The 17,540-nt window shown below is 34.3% G+C and overlaps 2 protein-coding genes across 2 annotated transcripts in view; one reads left to right on the plus strand and one right to left on the minus strand.

Moving 5' to 3' along the window:
* Positions 1 to 17,540, minus strand: part of LOC136246437 (pleckstrin homology domain-containing family G member 1-like) — a 356,327-nt gene that overhangs the window by 210,326 nt on the left and 128,461 nt on the right. The gene's annotated exons all lie outside the window — the stretch shown is intronic.
* The window catches only part of LOC136246294 (TNF receptor-associated factor 5-like), a 43,506-nt gene continuing 26,622 nt past the window's right edge, over positions 657 to 17,540 (plus strand). The window contains exons 1-2 of the mRNA XM_066037696.1: positions 657 to 743; positions 5,036 to 5,131. Coding sequence (XP_065893768.1) covers positions 657 to 743; positions 5,036 to 5,131 — 183 coding nt within the window. The remainder of the gene's footprint in view (positions 744 to 5,035; positions 5,132 to 17,540) is intronic.

Consider the following 17,540-nt stretch of genomic DNA (forward strand, 5'->3'; position numbering starts at 1 on the left):
CATAGCTAGGATTTGCTGCTTTGATTGTTCAGTATAGCTAGATAAACGCCCAATCTGGCTTTGATAGAATCTCGTCTAGCTATCCTAGGGTCTTCCTTCGTAGGTTGAACCATGTTGTTTGGCGGACTTCGCCTCAGTAGCCTGCGGATCGAGCCATAGCTAAGTACATGGCATTTTTCAGCCCATATAGATGTTTGCTGATAATTATAGTCTTTCCTAGTAATTTCTGGTCTCTGGAGCTCTTATAGGCTTCAAAACTCGTAGTGTCATTCATGCTCGCTCATATGCTCGTGCGCGTGGTAGCTATAGCTATATGGCTAGCTACTTGTGTGTGGCCCAGTGCCTACCTATATTACATTAGGCCTATAGCTAACTGATATTAGCAGAAACTATGCATGTGTACACTCGCAAAAATCATTTATATATATACCCAGCTGTACTTTCTTTGATTGTCACTTCAAAGCCGGGATGTACTATTTTCGAAAAAATATTTTCGAATTTTTCGAAAATATAACCTTTCGAAAATTTCCCGCTATACGGTAGCATGGAAATGTGGCTTGGATTGTGTGGTAATAGTGTAAAAGCCAAAAAGTTTGTAGAAATAATACTATGGAAAGTTTATGGAATTTTATGGAAGTCACAGATAACATTGAAGCATGGAAGTGACACAGAAATATCATGGAACGTTTGTAGAACTAGCCATAGTAGGAGAAATGATAGGGTTATACAGTATAATACATATAGTAAGTTTAGTTATAATGCAGAGACAATTATAATTTTTTTCAAATCCCACTGAAAATGTCAGACAACCTAAAGCATTACCTGACATTGATATGCTACTATTTTACACAATTCGTTGGAAATCCTTATGATACATGGATAAAATAAAGTGACTCAACCTATAATAATACAATCTTTGTTGTCTAATTGATTGACAATGCTGAATCACTATAAAACTCTCTAACTTCCTTCTATTTTGATCTGACATTTTGTCAGGCAGATTCCACTATAGTCGGCCATGCATGATATTTGCCTGACAAATGGCCTATGTCAGGCAGTAATAATTGATTGTGTTATAATGTACTCTGGTGAAGGCTGTAGAACACATGTGAAAAGGGCTGTAGATTGATACTACCATCATGGGTAAAATGCACAATTGTTTCTTGGTTAGAGAAGCTATATATTATCACAAGATTTCAGTCAATATGCAAAAGGGTATTGTCCCTGATAAGCAAATCAGGTAAAGTGTATGCCTAACTATGGTACCATTATTTCTATCCTAGTACTGCCCACCCAACTTTGTAAGCAAACTAGCCTGAGAAGCACCAAGGAGGCGTGCAAATCACTGCAGAAACAGCTTCACTACTGCTAATTGCACGAATCTTTAAAACTTGCATGACACATGCGTGTGTGCGCACACAAGATTTAAAAATATTTTGTTTCACGGAACAGGTTGCTGATGTCAGTGACTAAGATTCCCAATGTAAGCAACTTGTTCCGTGAAGCAAAGCATTTTAATTCTCGTGTGCGCATACACGCATGCGTCACGCAATTTTTAAAGATTCGTGCAATCAGCAGTATTCTTTACCAGCAAAACCTCAAGCAGAACTCTTCAGTACTGAATGTTGGAATGCTACAATGTTGAAAAAAAAAGAGCTTAGTATCACCACACACACTGTGCAGCTAAAGATTTTCATCTTTCCCATTGTAAAGTATGTAACAAGAGTATCTCCCATTCTTGGTGTTACTTCACAATGTGCTTGATCGTACATACATCACAAGTAAATTTTGTGTCTTGATATCTCAGTACAGCAACATATTCAGAGTCAGAGAAGTGTTTTTGAAAATTGCATTATACAAACTACCTTATTCTATAGTATGGAAATCTATTCAGATTCAGAATCAGTTGAAATTTAAAAATATTTATCTACTCTAATAGAATGGCCACAAATAAAAGGATTAGATGAGGGTATAAGCATAATGTAAAACCCTTGATTTAATTTAGATCTTCCATTATCCATCTTCAATTGGAGAGTTGGAAGAATTAGAATTTTTGTGTACTTAGTTTTGAATTAGAAATTGCAGACACAGATATCTACATCTTGTGCATGTCTTGAATGAGCATCCAGAAGCCAAAGTGTAAAGTGCGAACAGTACACTGAAAAAGCCAAACACTGAGTGTGCATGTTGTGGTCAGCTTCAGTCATTTTCACACGTACCTAGAGATAAAGTCTCTGTTGTCTCCAGTAACAAAGCAGTAGACTGCCAAAGTTTCAGCCTTTCATGTTGAATGGTCTTGGAACTATGGTATTATATATTTGGAACACAATTTGCACAGCAATTATAATGCCAAAGAATACAAGGTATTTGATTAATCGATCATTATACTCATGAAGCTGTGAAGGAAATACTTTGCTAAATTTCTTCACTACTACCTAGTAAATCCATTAAGGTATACTGCTCTTCCTATATTCCTCTGTTATGCACAAAGAAGAAGGTAATTGCAATAAAGAAATGACTATACTAAACTTATCATAAATAACTCAGGTGCCCTTCACTGTACAAAAATAAAACAAAGATTTCTAGCTCCCATGAATAAGCAAATCTGATGGTGTATAAGTTTTATTACTTTGAGGTTAGTTTCACTGCATTCCAAAACAATTAAATTGTGCATAACTTTTTATGTTACATGCATAGTTTTACTTGGTTTCAAAAAAGAAAATTGTAAAAACAGGATGTTTTTGCTCAGCCAGTCACAGTAATTATTTTTAAATGCAGATCACTCATTTATACCATTTTAGTATAAAGTGATACACTGGTAAGATACCTACAATCTACTATTGATGTAAACCAGAAAGTACATTTTCAATTAAGTAGCTTGCTACAGCTGTATATAGTCGTTTCCAGAATATTAATGTGTTATTTAGTACATTTACCATTTAGTGTATCCTGTATAGTTTAGTGTATAAAGTCTGTCAGTGTACCCATATATCCATTAAGGCATCTTTTATCACCCTTTGCAATATCTCGGCTTTGTCTCTTAGCTGTATGCTTAATGGTTCAAATAAAGTGACCACAAGGTATTGATATTGTTCATCATTTTATGATGGTCGTTTTGTTGTAGCTCTGTGATTGGACAATTTTAACAAGCTATGATAACTCATATTTTTACTTCCACCTTCTCATTTGACCTACTAGCAATGTTAACTTGCTATCCCTTAATTCATAACACATTACCTGCTACCTGCATATAACCTAATCATATAGTATGGAAACACTAAATAGTAGGAATCATGAATATTTCTGTTTACTAGCTCAGAAATTATAATAATTATAGCTTCAATGCATCTTGGCAGTGCAGTATGTGTAGTTAAAGTTGCTCTGATCATATTTTCAATGAAATTTTCTGCTGACTAACTAACTAACTGTTGCCTTCAGACAAGAGTTACACTATGGATTGGACATTAAATATATTAAGTATCCAAAAGATGCATTGTTGTTGCCATTAAATAGTGTTTTGCAAGGGAACAGTCACTACAAGTGATACCATAAACAAGCATGATAACTAGTCAGCCTCAACTCTACACTTGTGCCTTTGTTTACAATTTTATAATTTTCTGTGATTTGAAGTATCTGATTAACTAATAAGTTATAATTACATTTTCTGAGGACAAGTGTTTAGGCCTGTGTCAGATATGCCAGCAGGGACGAATCCAGACTTTAAAAAAGGGGGTTTCACTTTGGAATTGCAACTTCAGCCTAGCTGTAAGTTGAAGACTAAAAAAAAAGACACATAGCTTGCTATATACACTGCTCCTCAAAAGACTACTGTGACTGTTCTATTACAGTATCTCAATTTGACCGCTCTATTAGAGTATCTCGATTTGACTGCTCTATTAGAGTATCTCGAGTAAGAGAGGAACTTTCAAAAGGGGGTTCCATGGAACCCTTTGAACCCCCTGGATCCGCCCCTGGCTAGCATAATAAAAAGCATAATAGACTGGGGAGCTATGCTAGCATTATGCTAGATATGCTAGTATAATGCTAGCATGTGCCGTACTAGGTAGATATTTCAAACTGTGGAGCTAAATTCCATGAAAATAGATTGATGCTCCCTAAAGGAGCAAGCAGTCAGTGAAAACTGCAAACTGCAATGGAGCACTCAAATACATTGTACATAGATCCTTAGATCAATACTCTCTAATAGAACAGTCACTTTGTAGTGAAATACTCTACTAAGAACATTCACTGATTAAAATGTTCCAATATGATTGTATTAACCTAGGAGCATAATGCAAGCATAATGGGAACACTGAAGAGCATAATATAATTATTACGTAAAAATTTTTGGAAATTCCTGAAAGTATTTTGGGCAGCATGATTGACTCTGCCTACAAGTGTTAATAACTAAACTATGACTTCTGTGATATAACTGGTTTATATCAAGAAAAAGACTGTCAGTGCTTTGATGCATATATATGGCTTCACACACAGCCAAGGAAAACTGCTAATATCTACAACTGCTGTGATATAACTGGCTTATACTCAAGTGAAAGACTGTGGGCACTTTAATGGGTATGACTTCATATTCGCTTGCATGAACACATTTTACTGACACTGAATTCTGATTGCCAACATTTTAACACCTTACTGGACAATATGGTAGTTATTGCACAGGCTTTACAGTTTCAGTATAGTGTGGCTCAAATAGGTCTATATAAAAGGGTAACATGTTATTTGAATGTATATCTGTTTTGTATAATTGTGTGTTTGAAGTGACAAATTTAACTGATTTTTTTTTTACTCTAATTGGTAGAATCTAAATTCAGCATGTACTTGATTGTAAAGTAACAGTTAAATGGTTAATTTTATAACTGCATGCATGCCTGAGTGAGTAGCAAGCATCTTAAAGCTAATTCTTATGGAATATGCAGTGTAGAAAAACATTAACAAATGAATAACATTTAATTAACAACTTGTAATATTTTATCTTAGTCAAACATAGTGATAATATTCTCCATCACGTGTTGTATAGAGCTATACTGGACTACACTATTCAGTGCAGCAGAACAAGATAGACTGTGTCAGGCTATATTTACAACTAGGAGCTGATATTACCATAAAGGATAAGGTAAGTAATTGTTGCAAATGTTTATGTATACACTAAACTATTACTTAGTCATGAGCCTTATGTACCAATTTGGTATTGGCTAATATAAACTTTACTATAGTGTGTTTTGCTGGTTATAGTATTAGTAGTAGTAGTCTTTCCTACACACATTAAATAATTGACTAAAGTGTTCTAAAGTAAGGAGGTGTTCAGTAACATAATGTACATATTTGGAATACTCAAAGGCATATTGTTTAAATTTTTTATAACCCAACTGGTACTATACATTCATCTCCATTGTCTGTTATGTATTTTTAACTCAAAGCATGTTTTAAAGACTGTATCATTTTGTGGTATAGTAAATTGCACTTTTATATAAGTAGTAGAGAACTGCTGACCTTGCTAATCATTTTAAATATTCAATTTATGTACAAGTAATAAACATATACATTGTAGTACAGCACAGATTTAATGTTTAGGCATGTGGCTACATATTATGCTTTTAAAATTGAGCATTATACTTTGGGAAGTGCTCAAAATGTGCTTTGGAAAATTAAATTATTCCAATTTTTGGCCTGTTAAATGGTGTATATTAGACCATTTACTTTGATTTTCATTCTTAAATATTGCTCTATTCTTATAGCCGGTTAATATATTAGAGAATTTCATTATTCCAAGTGATTGCTTTAATAGAGTAGTGGAATTGTGTGACTGCTCTATTGCAATTGTTGACTGTTCTATTATAGTATATAATGTAGTTGTATAATTTGCAGATTTTCTCATTGTTAAAGCTTTACAATTGCTTTAAAATGCTGGTATAATTGTCTGGTTCCCAAACATACTTATTCCCAAAATTATGCCTGCAATCCTTGCGATGTTCCTAGTCACAAAGGGTACTACTCTGTCTTCAACTGTGAGTGACTTTTTACCTAAACCCTCTATGCATTAAGACAACAGCTGAATGATTTCCACAGGTAAATTTGCCAGAACTGTGGATAAGGAAACCTAAAGTGAGGCCAAATCTGTAGCACAACATCAACTTGTTTGAATTATGTTTAAGAGTCCAGTACAGCAGGTAGAGGCAGAGAAACACAAGGAGAAATTATTGTGATGGCACCACTGGCAAGATATGCATAAGATAATTATTTTCCCTGCCAGGTGGATAAGTAACTCAGGAAAAGTCTAACAGTGATGCTATTGTTTGTTTCCTGGTACTGCTAACCAAGTTTTGTAAAAATGCTAAACCAATCTTGCTTCAGAGGAGCATAATGAAATGTGGGTTTTGATAGCATGAAGCACTACACAGCCAACAACTCCATGCTTTTTTGAGTAGAAAGTTTTAGTATTCTTGGAATGCTACAAAGTTGATAAGGAGAGCTTGGTCGTACCACCTGTACAATAGACTTTCACTTTTTTTGTCTACCTTTAAAGTAACAGTTCTTGCGATTCTTGTTTTATGTCACAGTGTGACATATGCAACTAAAGATTGTGGTTTAATATATGCATGTCACTATAAAACAATGTATTTGATTTATTTAAGGTGTTTTTGAACTTTGCATGATGCAAGCCACCTATATTATTCAGGAAAGTGAACTTACCAACCTATTATATACTGATACAATTTTGTACATAATACAGTAGGTGACTGATACATCAGCACTGTAGTATAGTGGACACAATAATTATTCCTTACTTTAAGTTATAGTCCATTGTCAAGAAAATACTCACATTCTCTAATAGAACAGTCAGTAACTACTTTGTAAAGCTACCAAATGTCAAATTTTTATCATGGACAACAATTCTTTTCTTCTAATCATGAGTTAAAGTTAATAATGGCTAAGGCGTATTTACTGTGAACATAACAAGTATATACTTTGAACAGCAAATATTTGAAAGCATAATAGGTTGGTACCTAGTTAAACACTGTACATTAATACAGTCACTCTCACTGTATCCCAGGGGCAAAACCAGTAGCTGGCAAGGGGAGGGACACAAACAGGCTAAGTTGTAAGTGGTTGGGGAGACCCAGATTATCTTGTTAGTTGCTGTATTTTTGAATTTTGAAGAGCGAAAAATCACCTCTTAATAGTATATCAGTGTTGATTTTGCCATTTTTGCCTTTGCAGATGGTTGTGAAGTCTTAAAAGCTGTTTAAAAGGCTATTAATGTCTTTAAAAGCAGTGCAACACAATAATTATTTTAGAGGTGCTTAGTATGCACGAAGGTGTTGAGTGACAATTTTACAGCTAGTTTGACTGATTTGCTTTGATTACTGGTGAATTTGTAACAATAAATGCTAGTAAAAATATGCATATTTTCATGTGTTATAAATTGATCTTGGCCTGACATAAAGTTCAGTATTTTAATCAAAAATATAACTAGCTATATGGCTACTCCACAAGGTAAGGGGTGAGATTAGGGATGGGGGGAGGCGGTGGGGGATCATTTGCCCCAAATGTCCCATTGTGGATCTGCCATTGTATCCTGTTTCGTACAACTTGGCAGATGCATCTCTAGCAACACAAATATACATATGGATAATGCAGCAACGAAAAAATTGAAATATAGGTTCAACATACAGTTATTGCACTACTGAATCTAGCCTGATGGTGTGGATTTGGTGATGAAGTTACTGTATATACCTGAAGGCTGCTATAGTTTATGCATGTATGAATATTAGTTATAGTATATAGTCACATTATTCTTAATATGTAAGCTATGTAGATGCTGTAGAAGCAAAATCATTCACAATTCCTAAATAAACAAATACTCAACTACACTAGACTCTTATTGGAGACTCATAGAATATGCCATTATAATTTTGGGTAAAAATAAGTAGTAATAGGCCTCTGTCATTTGCCAGAATAATTAAGAGAATAATAGGGTGCTATTCCAGCATAATTCTAGCATATTAGGTGGATGTTTCAAATTCTGGAGGTTAACTTCTGGAAATGGATTGATACTACCTAATAGAGCAGTCAGTGAAATTGCAATAGAGCACTTAAATGCATGATACATAGCTCTTTAGATAGATAATCTCTAATAGAACAGTCACTTTGTAATACTGTAGAATACTCTAATGGAGCATTTATTGATTATAATATTCCAAGATGGTTGTAAGCAATGTTGTTAACCCACAGTAGAAGTATAATGCAAGTATAATGGAAGCATTGAAGAGCATAATTAAGGCCTGAGTCAAATATACATTTACCTAAACTGCTTTCTGGAATTTTCCAAAATTTTCACATATTAGAGGGTGCTCCTTAAAGAGTGGTAGAGTAGTGCTGCACCACTATATCTTGTAAAATACCTTTGATGTGGTTAAAGGAATGTATATAATAAACATAATCTAATGGCTTTGATGTTGTTAGCAAATTGACACTTTCTGGGAAAGGCTCTGTAGGTAGTATAGGAGAGTGGCTAAGCAAAACAAGTTGGTGTTGTGCTGCTTCTAAAAATCAGGTGCCATGCATCTAGTTAACTCATCTGGAAATAACCAACTATGTAATACTGATTTATTACTTTAAGGTTACGGGATAGTGAGCGACTGTCGAACAAAATGTTTATGATGTAATTAAGATGGGCTTGATGTTGTTGTGTTGTGTATCAGCTGATAACAGGCTTAAATTGTTGGGAGAATAATAGGGTGCTGACTGGACAGTTACAATGTACAAGAAAACACACGTAACAGTACAAGATAATATAGAAACAACACACTTAGCAACTGACACACCTGTAAGCTCATGCATAGTTTTGCTCAATAATGCCCTGAACCAAAAATCAGGACTGTCAAACAAGTTGTTAACATTTTGTATAAACATACTACTAGTTTGCCTTCTTGTCTAGGTCCTGGTGGAGCCATTTCTAAGAAATAATGTTTCTAGTGCTTGTGACATGAATTTAAAATTTTATTTTGTGACCACAGTGTCTTGTTTAAAACCACTTCGTTGCCACATTTCAGCAACTACACACATTATTCTTCTTGTCAGTCCCTCACAAGTGATGTTCTTCAAACCTTAGAATCATCATGGTTCTTCATTGGTCTGAGTTTTGGTTCATAGTTTTAACTATTTGGCATGGGGATAACTCATACTTCTATGACAACATTTGAATTCCATGTCAATTAATGAGAAGTTAAGAATGCATAAATCTTTAGTAACATTGGATTAAGAACAAGTTGATGTAATGCTACTTCTAAAAACCAGGTGCTGATGCAGTTAATACTATCCCATTCTAACCATATAGTAATCAACCATGTATATATTTGTACTATATATTCATGCTATTGTTATTATTAATTCAGCTAGAATATTAGATTTGTAATTACTGTCACAGTAATTTTAGCATATTTCATAATTCATGAATTATTTTGTAATGCGGTGATTATGTTGCTCTACACTGCTAAGGAAGCGTAACTATAACAAACCACTTTAAACAGCAAATTATGTACAAAAGTATCTTCATTCTTCTCAACTGTTTTATAGTGTGTCTATCATGTTTTCTCACACAAATTATTTAGAGAAAGCCTCGAGGATTCCTATCATGTTTGTTCTCGTAAGTATGGGTGACGCCCCCATTTCTACCCAAAGGATACACTATCTCTGGTATTCTAAGAGGCCTTTAATGTTGTTTTAAAGATGTTAAACGTCTATAACACTGAAAGGGAAGACCGTTCACCAAGTATATGAATAGTCGCCATACTTGTTTTTCAGACCACCGAGAAGAAACCAACTTAGAGCAAAGTTTACCTGTGCGGAAATTTAAACAGACTTCATTTCGCCTTCCCTTCTTATGTGCAAGCTGCTATTACCATTTATGATTTTGCTCACGTTGGTGCATATGCACAAACATAGGTAGATAGGTACACACGCACGCATGCACGCACGAACGCACGCAAGAACGCATGCATGTACGCACGCACACACGCATGCACACACACACACACAACACACACACACTTTTCTGAAAACAATTTCAGTAAACCAGGCATGCGCCCAACCTGGTTTAAAAAATCAAAACCCCAAATCATGAAAAAAAATGATATATAGTGTACACATGATCCTGTGAACTTAAACAATATGTTTTTGGTTGTGCAATAATACATAATTAATTTATTGTAATTCTTGGGTTTAGTAATTCACGAATTTTTTGATTGTGCCTTGTTATAAACAAACCACTCATTATGCATACATGTATCTTCTATAGTTTAACTATGTCGTTTTTTTCTCACAAATTCTCTATACAAAGCCCCAAAGCTGCTCTTAATTTTTTTTCGTGTACATAGGGATATGCCCCCTTTTAGCCACTGTAAGGGATAGGGTAGTTTACAACCTGCACCATTGTTTTTCAGTTGATAAAAAATGCCTATAAAACCTGATGGGAAAGTAATTCACAAAGTCCAAGGAGAGTCACCACGCCTGTATTTCAGACTGCCAAAAACAGTCACCTCAGAGCAAAGTTTACCTATGCGGAAGTTTAATACAGACTTCATTTTGCTTTTACCTCTTATGTAAAATCTGTTTTATCATTTAGCACATATAAAATATTACATCTTTATTGCCAAGCAACAGATGATCAGCTCTAAAAGCTGATCAAGAGACGTGTCCATCCATGCAGGTCAGTAGGTCATATTCTTATGAGGCACTTTTGTAAAGCCATGGTTATGCAGCATGCTATTTCTATTGGATTGTGTTTGTACTATTATAATGAAATATTGGCACCTTCAGAAGAGCAACTAAAACAGTTTGTGTTATCATAATTCAGTGGCAGGTCTAGGATTTTTAAAAGGGAGTTTCTGAAAGTTAGTATAGCTGAATAAGGCATTTGATGACATTTCTCCAGAAAATGTTGCAATTTAGAAGCTCTAAGATCAGAATTAGGCTACTTTTAGTTAGCAATTACAATAAATCCAATGCTTTAAACTGTAAGTACTATAGCTAACTATAGGCAATTGGTGACTATAAGCTGTAGCTTTGATTACTTGATTGTTCCATTAGAGTACCTCGGTCGTTTTTAATGCAGTGGGAAATGAAAAGTGAAGTGTTGCTAAGGATTTAATAGCTATAAATGGTTTCAGTTAAGTGCAGCTGCATGCATGCTACTGAAATGCAGTGGTATATAGCTGTTTGATATGATAAATTATCAGTGCAGCAATGTGTATGTAGTTAGACTGCCACCGAGCTAAATTTAAAAGGGGATTTTTGTTGAAACCCCAGAAACCCATCATATAGATCCACCACTGTAATTTGAAAGATATTCTGACTGCACCTGTAATTTTGGAATAAATTCATGTTATGTAAGACCAAAAGACCAAGTTTGTAATTACTATCATAGCTTCTATATAGATTAGCTAGAAATGGTTTAATAGTTTTAAAGATTTCAAATATTATTCTCCTTTATAGTTAAAATAGGCTGTTTTCGCTTTAAAATTTTCTCAATCATTATTGGTTCATGGTGTGTGTATTTGCTATGGTTTGGCTGCAAGACCACAAAATTAATGATTCTAGAAAAAGTTAATATAAATCAATAAGTTATGATAGGCAGTGGAATTTTGTGGTCTGTTGCTGTTGTATGTGGTGTAAACCTCCAATACTCACTCTTGACCAGCCCATGCAAAGGATTGTACAATAATAATGTATCCTAGTATAATGCAATGTAACCATCTGTACAAAATTACTGCAGTTACTGTTTTTTGGACTGATGGATAATAATCCATTAACTCAATAGGTGGCATGGCTACTATACAAAGTACAGTAGGGCATTGATGGGGCAAACACTTGCTACTATTCGTTTACACCATCCATGTTACATGTAATGTGCATAACAATGGCCAACAGTACACTGCATTTCTACCCCAGTCAACCCTCCAGTCTGCTGGTTTATACAATTAGTTTTTAGAAAAGGTGCTTTTAAGGGTCTTGTAAGTGAAATGGAGATCTGCGGAGTTAGCTAGTATGCAAAGAATGTACCATATATGCACGTACAATTTTTTTAATATTTACCCATTCATATACATGCCTGATAACCAGAATAAAAAAGGCCATGTGGGTATGATTTACAATCTCAAGATCTATACACAGTAAGTAGATTTGTACCTGTTGTGCCAGCTTAACTAATTTAAAATAATTGTTTTTTTTGTGAGTATACTGCAATAAGCCATTTACAGACATAGTTTTGGAATTATTGGGCATCCAAGAGAATAATCAGTGGAATTTGATGGCTATCTCTTCTTAATATGATTAAACTGAAAGTTGAACCAGAATTATTATCTATGAATATAGACGGAAAAGTTTCTAAAAGATCAACATACACTAAGAGAACATTCAATTACTATAATGGAGCAAGTCATGCTATGTCATGTTAAAATCTGCTACCATTAATTGAAACCGAACACGTGATCACCTCTCATTCTGAGCCTTGTATATCTTATACCACTGCAAGTCACTGAGCACATTATTGTCTAAGTCTCTATTATGTACATAGATGCTCTAGTCTGCTGTAATATATAGGAACTTACCTAATGCTAATATTTGACCTCTTTGGTTTTTTGACCTGTTTGGTTTTTAATCAGAAACTTGCAAATGTGCAGTGAGAGCAGGAAGGTCATTACCATTATCTGTTATCTCTAGTACTCTCAGCAGTGCAGCTAGCTATAATAGTCCAGATTAATGTAGCTACGTATAGTCACACCTTCTTTAATATCTAATACTTGTGAAGACCAATATCAAAGAGTCCACTACACATTTTTTCCAATTCAATGAGAATATCTTGGTGACAACACACAAGGGGGCTACTCTATGTATGCAGCAATCTTGAAAACTGAAATACACATGTCAAGATTTTATTGTTTAGACAAGTAGTATAGCAGCATAGAGCGATAGTTGTGCACTTTTTGATACAATTATGAAACTTTCCATATAAGTTGTACTCCTTGTGACATATTTTTTTGATATAGTGCCATTGCATATTTGACCTTTGGTGACCTTCACAGCAATTTTTGTATTGAAAATTCACTGTTTTGGCTTTATCTCCCTGAGGCATCATTTTGCACAGTTTCAAATTAAAGGTGTTGCTATAATGGACTGCTCGGCTTTTATTTGAAGTCAATAGGTAATTGCATTCCAAAGTTATGATCATTAATATTAGCCATGAAATTCTATGAATTACTTGCTCATTAGTAATTTACACCCCAAGGACAAAATTTTTTAAAAATGATCATAATTTGTAGTGGAATGAGATATTAACTTCAAACCAAAGTCAAAATAGTTCTTAGATTAACACCTGTAATTTAACACCATGTATTAACAGTGTAAAATAATGCTTCAGGGAGATAACAACAAAATAATAATAATATTAATTTTCAATGAAAAATGGCTATAAAGGTAACCAAAAGTCAAATCCATGATGGCTCTATATTAAAATAAAATGTCATGAGGAGTACAATTTGTGTGGAAAGTTTCTACAATATTATTGTATCACAAAGTGCACAAAATGCTTATTTTTTGGTGCTGTACACTCTACTAATTTTAATGGTTCAATCTTAAATAATGGCAAAATACAAGCAGCAGTGGCATGTAGGCTCTGATGAAATAACAGAAAATCATTGAAATAATGTGACCAGGCCTGTGAAAATAGGGAATGTGAACACATACAGGTAGGCCTACATCAAATATGCCAGCATAATAAAAAGCATAATAGGCTGAAGTATTATACCAGCGTAATGCTGGCATATTAGGTTGATGTTTCAAACTATGAAGCTTAATTCCATGAAAATATATCAATATTCCCTAATAGAGTAGTCAGTGAAAACTGCAAACTGCAATAGAGCACTCAAATGCATTGTACACAACACCTTAGATCGATACTCTCTAATAAAACAGCTACTTCATAGTAACATGCTCTAATAGAGCATTCACTGATTAAAATGTTTATGACTAATGTTGCTAACCTAGGAGCATAATGCAAGCATAATGGGAACACCTGAAAAGCGTAATAGGTGACAATTTTGGAAAATTCCTGAAATAATTTGGGCAAACTTTAGAACATGTTTTAATCAGGCCTACATACAGGGTAAATCTCAATGCTAGAACAGATTATCTGTATTATGTAACTTGCAGTATATAGCCAGTTTAATACTGAATTGACATTGAAAATTGTGTGGCTATAGCTTAGTGACATAAAAAGTTAAAACATAGGAATCTTTATGTGTCCACAAGCCGTATTTTCGTAAGACTTATCACAAACAATACTTCGCTTGAGAGTGTTTCACTGCATGAAGATAGTCTAACTAACTTTGCTTCAACTAGTTGCGGCTGGAAAGCTAATTAGCTGATGTTTATGTCAAAATATGCTTCTTATATGCCTATAAATTACTTCTGGAGAAATTTATCAGAATGGAGCCTTGAGAACTGAAATGACTAGCTCCAGTATTGATGGGTATTAATTAAGCATGTGGAAATAGTACTGTAGGTTAGATACTGTGTGACAATATAAGGGAGACATTTTTCAGAAGTACCGGAAGGAGTTATCATTAGATGAGACCAAATTTGTGACCGAATTTTAGATATCACCCATAGGGGTGTGTGTGACACCTAAAATATTTGTGACTGAATTTTGTAAAAGGAGTCTTAATGTCACATTTTACAAATGGAATATGATTAAAATAAGACATTACAAACATCTACTCAGCTTTATAGTGATTAGATCAGTAGTGAGCACCCTATATTATACAAAATCCTGTAAAATATTGTACTAGATGCATAAGTGCTTTAATGGTGACTCATATAAGTGTGTATTTCTGTGTATTTCAAATGATACATTAAGACTGATTTTCCAAAATCGGATGATCAAATCACAAACTTTATAGTGCAAATCTACTTGTTAATGGTTGTAAGTCATTGCCAATACATTAAATTACAAGAAAATTCTTGAACTTGTTTAAAACTGTCCCCTGCTCTTATTAGTAACCCACTAAACATGAAAATTCAAATTATTTCACAAGTGCCCATATGGGCGATTTTCCAAAATCCTGTCACATTTGTGGCTACACATTTTACATGTGAGTAAACAAAATGTTGTAACAGTTGTCACCTTACATTGATTAAGCTGCTGTTTCTATCAAACTATAGCCAGTTACTGAATTTACACTCATGGAAAATTTCAGACAGTTATATGCTGTGAGACAAAAATTATGAAGTCTCAAAGTTCAAAATATGGGTCAAATTTTGTGCATGAAAATGTACATTTTGCAAATCCAGTCACAAATTTCAAGCATAGTAGGCCCAAGCCTATGCAGTCATAAGGATAGATGAATGGATGGATGATGCATTTAGTGCATATGTATGCATTGTGCACCCAGTGTGATCCAGTACCGTTGGGCAATAGAGAATTGTTGGTAGCAATTTTTTATATAGAATATATGCTTGCCATACCATTAACATGTCTACTGCAAACACAAAATTAACAAGGTTCAAGATTTTTACTGTAGGACATTACTTTGTCCCGACTGATACCTTTTGGCATAAAGCAATATGTATGATGCACTCAGCATTGACTTGCCTTTGTCCTCCTTTGTGTTCCATATCTTTTTACTAACAATGAAAGTTATGGTAGTGTACCAATTGTTTGTGCTCCTATTTCAAAAGAATATTGTCCATGATTTTAGCATCACTCCTCCAGCAGTTGAAGTAAACAGATTGGTTGTAGAGTACATGTAGCTTCATGTATTGTTAGTGTGTAGGTCAGTGAAAAGGGAAGATCATAGTCAAAAACTATATGAAATGACTGTATTTCTTATTAATAATTATTATAGAAGTGTACGTTGTAAGGTACAATTGTAGTCTCATACGTCTGGCACTATTCTATCCTTTGATGTAGTGTTATAGTAGTTCACTAATGATGAATACAGTCTACAAAAAGTATAACAAATACTAAGGAATTTTACAGGCTAGAAGGAATAGTTACAACAATAAAGTCAACAAGGGGAATCATAAACTAAAGTACAAATTTAATCCTTACTTTAGTCATGCTTATCATATGGGCTAATCCAGGAATTACATTTACACTTCAGCTGATAACTCACCTCAGAGGTGGATCCAGGGTTTGACAAGAGGGATGCACCATAATCAGGGTAGTAGGTACAGTAGCTTTATAAGCTGTACCTAGATGAGTTAAGTGCTTTACATATTTCAGGACTGAAACTTTTGGTTAAAATTTTTGAAATTTTTCAATCTTTCTAAATGTTGTACATTGATCAAGAGGTGCATGTAGAGATCAGTGTCAGTCACAAGTTGCATTATAGAATCTAATGTAAATTGTCATATTACACGTAAAGGACTGAGCCACAAAAAATTCCTTGCAGGTTACACAGCTAGGTGTGCCCATCGGTTGGTGTTACAGTGTTCATACTCAGGGGAGGATTCTAAATATTGTTACACACAGTGAATCTGACTATTCTATTAGACTATTTTACTGACTGCTCTATTAGAGTAATTCCATCTTGTGTATAGATTATTTTGAGTGAGGGGGACACATGCCTCTTGTGTCTCTCCTCTGGATTTGCCACTGCACCTTGTTTAAGCACTTTTCATTGCAATAAGCCATTACTAATAAACAGCTTGTAAAATATTCAAATGTTTCCTTAACATTGTCATACAGTGCAATAGTACTGGTACATAAACAAAAATAGATTTCAATATATAATTCAGATTTCTCTCATAAATTACACTCAAAGTTTTATTTCTTTAATAAAGACCTGTAGTAGTGTGTATTCTTTGCATACTTGTTGAAATAGTTTTTTGTTGCAGGCAACAAATTGAATGTGCATACTGTAAATACCAAGTATTTTTACTGTAGTCAAGACATTTTGGTGCATGTTGAACTGTACAGCACTTCTGCCTTAACACATACCTAACCGTAGACATCACACTTTAATACAGCTAAACCACAATGAAATAAAGGTTTATTGCTATGAACTAGTTGAATTTTGTGGTGCTTCCAGCTGGTGTGTGTACTGTGCATCTGATTATGGAAATCATTCCTCCCCCACCCCCAACATGATTAGAATTATCTTGAATAAGTAATAGTAACGGCACTGCTCTCAATGATCAATGATAATATAGTTATATTGACCAGTAGTAGCTACATACTATCACAACTACTCTCAATGATCAATGATAATATAGTTATATTGACCAGTAGTAGCTACACACTATCACAACTACTCTCAATGATCAATGATAATATAGTTATATTGACCAGTAGTAGCTACATACTATCACAACTACTCTCAATGATCAATGATAATATAGTTATATTGACCAGTAGTAGCTACACACTATCACAACTACTCTCAATGATCAATGATAATATAGTTATATTGACCAGTAGTAGCTACACACTATCACAACTACTCTCAATGATCAATGATAAT

The sequence above is a fragment of the Dysidea avara genome, chromosome 2 (assembly GCF_963678975.1).
Source record: "Dysidea avara chromosome 2, odDysAvar1.4, whole genome shotgun sequence".
In the NCBI taxonomy this organism is placed as follows: Eukaryota; Metazoa; Porifera; class Demospongiae; order Dictyoceratida; family Dysideidae; genus Dysidea; species Dysidea avara.